Source organism: Nelumbo lutea, chromosome 1 (assembly GCF_056320005.1).
Source record: "Nelumbo lutea isolate HS-2025 chromosome 1, American lotus-T2T, whole genome shotgun sequence".
Lineage (NCBI taxonomy): Eukaryota > Viridiplantae > Streptophyta > Magnoliopsida > Proteales > Nelumbonaceae > Nelumbo > Nelumbo lutea.
Window position 1 is genome coordinate 70787076 of NC_142684.1, and position 8341 is coordinate 70795416.

An 8341-nucleotide genomic window follows, 5' to 3' on the forward strand; every position below is an offset into this window, starting at 1 on the left:
GGGAACATATCATTTTACTTCCAATTTTGGGGGTGTTTGGGCATTTTAGGGAGATCAATACAAATTTGTGAGAAATATGTATTTGTGTTGTTACATCATATGAGTGTCTTCGATTTGAAAATATATGTTTGTGACTAATCATCGCCATTTGTGGTTGAAACACCAAATTTGATGTTTTAGGTAGAAATAGCAATTTGTATTAACCAATTCGAAGAAAAAATCTCTCTCATACAAATTTGTATTGATGCACTAGAGCACTTGGTCCAAAATGCAACAGCAATGCACTATTATTGTACCAAAGACCCCATTTATTTCTCACAAACAAACAAAACAAGGTCAAAATTGAAGGAAAAAATAAATCAAAAATTTCACTTGGTCCATTTACACAGCCATGTATTTATGCAAATGCAAATGAAACCCACATTGCAAATAAGGAAAAAGAAAAAAAAAAGTAAACTAAAATGCACTAGAGCACTTAACAATTATATTTGACTTCAAATCAGGCCAGTGAAACACAAAAATTGGTGATTATGTTTTGAGATTAGCAAAAGGGTTTTTGTATTCCAAAACCAAACCGCCTTTTCTGAAAATGAAAGTATTGGTTTTAAATCATCATAGACCTTCTATTATGTATGTTGTGATTGTGTTTTGAGACACATATAACAACTGCTTTATTCATGGTTCATTTTTTGGATTCAATACATTGTCATTTTTTTTCTGTAGTTTACATTATAGAAGCAATTAATTTATCACCATTTAACTTTGATAATATGTTAAAAGTAAATATAACTATATATCTTTTCACTTGTATAAAATATATATTGCATTTTATATGATATAGGTTTATGCTTCTTTTTGAACCATGTGGTTGTATTAAAAAATCTACATTCCATGGAGTTCTAAAATTGAGGATTATGCTGAATCAGGAACCATGATTTGCTGGTTCTAAAATCAGCAACAAAATGAAAATACCTTTCAGAACGAATGGTTGTATTAGTGAACCATATTAACACAACCATATAAATTGAATAACACCTTGATTTTGCTAATGTGGTGGTTGTATACATAACCCAACACCCCTAGATGATGAATAGATATTTTAGTATTCAAATCTGATTTGAAAGAAGATAGAAGCATTCATTTTGAAAGACCATAGACCATCCCTAATTGCATGAAACATGCAAACTTATTACTGGGCCTCCCATATGCCTCTAATTAAGAAACACCAGACAGGTGGTCTTTCGTTATAAGGCCAATCAATGTGGGTTTATATAGAGGCCCAACCATTAAGAAGAAGTTGGAAATCGAGAGTCAGAGTCCAAAACAAAATTTACTCAATCAATTCCTACTAAAATTAATAGATTGGTTGCTAGTCGTTTTCTCCAACCAAACCATAAATCTTCAGTTGAGACTTCAGGTGGCTATTTATTTATATATTGAATGAGCCCTACTTCTACAGTAGAACATGTACAGAGTTGCACATTGACAGCAGCATTATTCAATTGAGATACATCTGTTTGGCAGAAATAATTTCTTTAAAAAAACTAATAATTCCTGCATCAGTCATAAGAACCCAGCCAGGCTTGTTCTCATGAGATGATCCGCAAGTATACTACATATCTTCTCAGTTCCATGAATAGCATCCCAAAATATGTATTTGCTGGCATCAGTGCATGTGAGTGGATTTGATTTTGTGCAAAGAATACCCATTTCAAATATTCCGGTCCCACAGCATCCCACCTCCACTGTCTCGAATCCTGGGCCACAAGATCAGACCAGAAGAACAACTTATATGCATTTTTTCATTCTGAGGTTTAACAATGGAAATTGTAAATCTGACAAACATTTCATCAACATTAGGTTGCCATAAAAGTTCCCAACATTGCAACCAGTGTACTGCCCTCCGGCGTCTCCAAAACTTAGATTATTATTATTATTATTCTTTTTATTTATTTATTTATTTTTGGGGGGATAAAAACATATAAATACAAAGATATTCCCCTCCAAAAGGCTATTAGCACAGTGTGAATACGGTTCTATAACGACTGAATACATACTCACTTGCTGGGTTTCTGTTTCTATAGGGGTAGGCTTTATTTATGTCAATATAAAATGGATGGAAATTAATTTTTTTTTTTTCATCATCAGTAGTGTTTGGTTGCAGCAGAAATTTCATCTGCACAAGTGTAAATGTATGAAAACATAGATAGGCTGAGTGTAAGTTTTGGTTTACTTTTGTTTCATATTTGACATTGTATTGTTTGTGAAAAATAAATTAAGAAGTAAAACGGTGCAATCCTACTCTATACTTAGGAGAAGGGTTATTTGTTTGGGAGTGAGGTGGGAAGCAAGATGATGTGGAGGCCCCACTTCATAAGTCTATGTGAGAGAGAATTGAAGGTAGAGGAAAAGTGGTGTAAATAAGTACAAATTTTATCTCAAGTAGAAGTGTAAATCATCATTGAAAATAAACGTATGCAAATTAAACCAAGTGCAAATTTTGTATTTGATTCAGATTTGCATTAAGGTTCAAAGTATTTATACGTATCGTATTAGGAGCTTTTCGATACGCCCCTACAAAGAGTGTATTGAGGTTTTGACCAGTTCAAGGGATGGACGGACCTTAAACTGACCCCTCTCAACTGGATTTGAAAAAAAAAAAAACTACCGATACTGTCCGATACACCTCTACCGATGTATTGGATGTATCAATATTTTAAACCTTAATTTGCATTGCAACCAAAAGCAGCCTAAAGGAACACAAAACTTACCATACAAATGGGGTTTCTCAATGGCTTCCAGCATGGTATAATATATATCGGAGAGCACCAACCTGATTCCCTTGAGTTGAGAGTTTAGCTTGTTTATAAGGGCCACTAGCTTCGAATTGAACTGCCTGGAAACCAAGTTATAGTCCTCCCTGCAGGCACACCCGTCTTTGATATTTGAAGCTCTCTCAGCTGGCAAACACCCCATGGGAGGAAGCCCACCTATAGATATCTTTCGAGCTCCCAATCGATATATCTCCTGAATGAAGTTCTCAGCGATTCCAATGAGAAAGCTTTGGTATTCTTCAATGGTGAATTGGGATGATCGACCAGGAAATGCAAAGTAGTTCTCCAGGAAATCATTTGTCCCTATGCTTACCATGTACAATGCTTCATTCACTATCTGCTTAGCCCTGTAATTCCCCAGGTACCCCCTCAATCTCCTTTGGTATTCTTTGAAGTATTCCACTTCTTTCCAGAGAGGTATTACAGACTGTAAGTGCAACTTCAGTGAATTAGATCAATTAATGGAACCATTTAATTTCATGCTTTAGGGACGAGACTGGATCTGCTCCTCACTCAGCGCATCTCACACCGACCTCACAGGCACATCCCAGTATTTATCGGAACATCTCCCATACTTACATATTCTTAATCATAGGAAATGTTCCCACTACATGGTGGGATGTGAGTGTGAGATGGGCTCCGTGAGGAGCAGATCTGATCTCTTTATGTTTAGGGACCTTTCTGCTGCAGCAGTTAAGGATGTCAGGAGGTTGGGTAGTCCTGTTGGAATCGGAATTGACCAGATAGGGTTTGTACTCTGTAATTTTTAGACAAATGGGTTTGACTCAATAGATCCAAGAATAATAAATATATTAAAATTATTATTATATATATATATATATATCAATACCCAAAACCAACGTAGGCCTGAAACCAAAACCAATCCAATCGATTCAGGTCCGTCGGATCGGACCTAACCCATTAATAGCCTTATGCTGCTGATGCAATTTGATCCGGAGGAATTAATTTATCATTCTTTTGTACGACTCATAAGTCGTAAAGTATTTAAAGAAGCACATGGGGTTGGTTGCTCTTGAGAGAAAGATGGGATATTACCTTTATTTTTTATTGGAATAGAAGATAGTACTAAACATTTTGTGGCCCAAACGAAATGGGCTTCACCTAATTATGCTGAAAAGGACCTGAGACTCTGAGAGTCCATGCAAGCATGCATCGTCTCTTCTTTTTCTGCAGCTTCGTAAAATTGGATGGATCCACCACATTTTCAAGCCTACCCATTTCTAATAGCCTCGTTCCGGTTGTATGGTTTTACAATTAATGCATCATAACTAATCGTTTAGATCCATTCTCTTCACCCGTTGTTTGGAGAAAAAATGGAAATGAACCCATTTCTTGAAATCCTGAAATGACATCTTTACAATTTGTTGGAGATCAGAATGGTTTTCATTTTCCTTTCCATATGTGCTCCAAAATAAATTCTAATATTAGCCCCAACCAAACATGTAGTGTTCAAATTAAGAGGCTATAAAATTTGTAGTTAATTATTCTTTGGACTCAATTTGGAAATAGTACAAATACAAATATAAAGTTTAAAACCTCGCATTTTGCATTATTTTGTATGCATTTGCATTGTATATATTTATATTTATAGTTTTTTTGAAATGATTTATAAATACAAATATAAAGTTCAAAACCTCGCATTTTGCATTATTTTATATGCATTTGCATTGTATATATTTATATTTATAGTTTTTTTGAAATGATTTTCAAATACAAATATATATAGGACAAATGCATATACAAGGTTTTGCATTTTACATATTTGTATTTGTATTTTTATTCCTCCCAAACTGAGCCTTGATGGCCATTAGAACCAGAACCAATACTCTAAGTCTCTATTATATATAACATCTAATGTATGCTACAAATGTCATATAAATTCGTTTGGAATCATGCACATTGGGCTGGGCTACTTATCACAAGTGAACATGCTGATGTTTATGCAAGTCTCCTCGGCCCATCTGTACTTAATATTGGCGTGTTTACTCGTGAAAGGTAGCCCAACCCAGTGCACATGATTTTGTCTCCAACTCATCCGGACTGTACATTTCGCATGGGATCTGTTACAAATAAAGTGTTGTATATACAACAGATTTAGGAAGGAGTACAAATACAAATATGTACAGTGAAAATACATATAAAATAATACAAAATACAAGGTTTTATACTCAAAAAATTTGTATTTGCACTCCTTCGAAACTGAGCCTAAAGCATCATATTTTTTTTTCTTTCAAAACTTCAGAATAGATCTTTTAATATTATTTAACTACTAAAAAACATTTTCTTAAAATACCATAAAAAACAATTTTCGGAGGATCATCATATGATATAATATGCCTATACCAGTCGTATTAGGGGTGCAAGTTGGATGGATTGGACCGGGTTTATGGTCAACCCGGGCCCAGCCCTAAAATTTGATGCACTCGGGCCCTAAAAATAAAAAAGAATCTAATTTCTTGGGCTCTGTAAAATTTTGGATTGAGCCGGTTCGGACTAGGGTTGGGCCCGCAAAAGTTGCACTAGGTCGTATCGTATTAATACTTTAACCCTTGATCCGTGCAGTATCCTTTTGTGGTTTCGATTGGATTGTTCCTTGTTTAATCCATATGCTCAGTTTGGAGAGTACAAATATAAATATCTGCAGCGCAAATACATATAAAATAGTACAAATTAAAATGTTTTGCACCACATATTTGTATTTGTATTCCTTCCAAACTGAAGGAAGTTTGCTTCTTCTTCTTCTCTCTCTCTCAAAGGTTTTTAATTAACGATGGAAAGATAATAGGCCTTCACAGTTCACATTTTCGTGTGTTTGTATATATGTGCGCCCGTGCAGAATCGTGTTTCATCATGTAGCCAATTAATAGACTCTGGACTGATGTACCCACACAGTGAGGAATCTGGAAAATTTCTGTCCAAATTTCTCACCACCGACGAACTGTCAAAGCAGCAGGAGTAACGATTCCTTCACAAGAAGAATCAACCCCAGGCGCCAGCAGTTGGAAGTGATGGCTGCACTTTCAGTTTCAGATATATATGATCACCACTTCAAGATCACTGTAGATCGACCATCCACCCCATCGATACATATGATTCATGATCAAGAAATAAACAAAAATTTAGGATGAGCAGTAGTATTCAGTATTCAACTTACTAACACATCGGAAGTAGCATTGTCAAACCCAGTTCCAGCAGACGCAAAGCAGACTCCGGTAGCGAAGTCCTTAATACTATAGGTGGGATCCAAATACGCCGGTACCGTTGGCTTGATTCCAAAAGCCTCCGACACGAAATCAGTGGCGATCCTGCCATTACAAAACCGGCCAGTGGGCTTTCCACCTTCGAAATCTCGTCCATAAGGCTGGAAATTGCTTCTGGCAATGGTTGGGATATAGTTATTGTTGCCTGAATCAACAGAAGAGTCCCCAAACACGATAACTGCAGGAACCTTTGACTCCAACATGCTCAACATCAATAACAATTCCAGCAACAAAAGAAGCCACGACATGCTTTCATGGTCCATTCTCACCCTTCACCTCCTATCTCCTCTTCTGCTGTCACTCCTTGTAAGCTGAAACATTTAAGTTTTGATCGAAGCTGCGTGCACTAGCTAAAACTAGTAATATTTATGCAGATAATTAGGAGGGAGGTGGGTCGCATCGGAGTAGCTTAAATGCAGTAATGAGGTTGCCGGAAGAACCGTTGGCTCTGTTTGTGATTTGTTAAGAGGCAACAGTAGTACTCTTCTTCTCTGACAAATGGGACCTCCCCGTCTTAATTAAATTACCTTTACATATTTGTATTTATACTCCTTTCAAACTGAGCTTTAATTCTCCAACCACAGGATTAATTGTTTTCTTTCCACAAGCGTTTTGATTAAAAAGAAGAAGGAAACAAAAAATAGGATTAAAGAAAGTGATTTGATGGGCAACCCCCCCTTTATTGATTATGGGTTGTGGTGACATTCTTCACAGTCAATCCTCTTCTTTAATTAATTAATATTGGTTGGGATGTGTTAATACTGTACTAATACAAATGACTGACCACATGAGCATGCTCGGCAGCCAACACCTAGTTAGGTTAGGTGTAAAGCATGATGAGTTAATATCAGGACCCGGGTGCTATAATAAGTCGTACAGTATTGGGTTTGTTGCAAATAGTGCTAGATGTTGCAGAAAAAAAAAAATTGAGCTCATGTTAATATATGAATTGATCATTTTAACACAGTAAAAGGAAAATTAATAGAGAATTAAGCTAGCATAAATCTTGATTGTGGTTGTATGATTGTATCAATCAGGATACGTAGGCTGATGGGCTCCTCTTATTTCTAGAATTGGGACCTGAGTGTGGGAGATGAAATGGAAAGCGCGGATAGAGGAAACAAGGGAAAGGCAGGACTACAGCCTACAGGTTCCAATTGCACCTTTATTATTATTTTGGACAGATTTGAATGTCAATGAATTTACTTGCAACTTACGTCGAGCAACAAGCCGTCCTTTGATTATTAATTGCAAGCATACAGATGAATTTTTGAATGTCTGGGTTGTCTAAGACGGGCCGGCGGGCCGGCGGGGTGGTGGGTTGTCTAAGACAAAGACGTTACCATCAGATGATACAAACTTTGCAGGCCCATGCCTGAGCGTCCTTGTTTCTTTGAAAAATTTTTGAATGTTGAATGACTTGGTGGCCACTTTCACCTAACCACAAGTTGGAATAACTCTTATTCCAGATGTGGGGCAGAGTGAACATGACTAACAATGTATTGTGGTCAGCAGATATGGATTAGGCTTTAATATTGGCCCCGGAAAAGTGGAAGTATATACCTACTTCCTGAAGGAAAGAAACTTAGACTGTACATTATTTCCATGCAGCAGAAAGCTAGAGTTGTAAATCCGGCCGTGTCAGGTTTGGGTTTTTAGGCCCATGGCTGGTATGACACGACAGGACAACACGGGCCATGCTGGCCTGGGCCCATGGTACAGCACGATATATATTACTAGCGAGGGCCTTATAATGCATGAATGGGGCACCCCTTAACCCCGCAAGTCAAAACACTCTACTTTATCCCCGCCCCAACTCCGATGGTAGGGCAAGTTTGGGGCGAGACACCCATTTTCCACCGGAGATGGGAAATCCCTAAATTTTCCACACCCTGAGGCAACTACCTAAAAAAACTAATTTATGAATATTTTACAAATAGAATTATGGGAATTTGGGGGTATTTTAAGAATTGAACTATGACAACTCAGGGGCATTTTATAAATGAAATTATGGGATCCTATGATTATAAGAATATGAGGAAAACTTAGAGATATTTTAAAATTTGATATTAAATCTATGGATATTTTACTAACTTACCATCGATTAGTGGTGGCTACGAGCCGAGCCTTTCACGAGCTATTCGAGTTTGGCTCAACTCGGTTTAAACCAAGCTTCGAGCTGAATTCGAGCCCAATATATAGGCTTGTTTGCTAATCGAGCTTACC

General features: G+C 36.9%; 1 protein-coding gene across 1 annotated transcript; it reads right to left on the reverse strand.

The window, feature by feature from the left end:
- Nucleotides 1-1376: 1376 nt before the first annotated feature.
- LOC148875209 (GDSL esterase/lipase At2g42990-like) lies at nucleotides 1377-6544 on the reverse strand. The gene is made up of 3 exons (XM_088966170.1): nucleotides 6010-6544; nucleotides 2772-3261; nucleotides 1377-1757 (listed from the first exon to the last, which is right to left on the reverse strand). The coding sequence occupies exons 1-3, from the start codon at nucleotides 6376-6378 to the stop codon at nucleotides 1564-1566; spliced, it is 1053 nt and encodes a 350-aa protein (XP_088822296.1). The 5' UTR covers nucleotides 6379-6544; the 3' UTR covers nucleotides 1377-1563.
- Between the last annotated feature and the right edge of the window lie 1797 nt (nucleotides 6545-8341).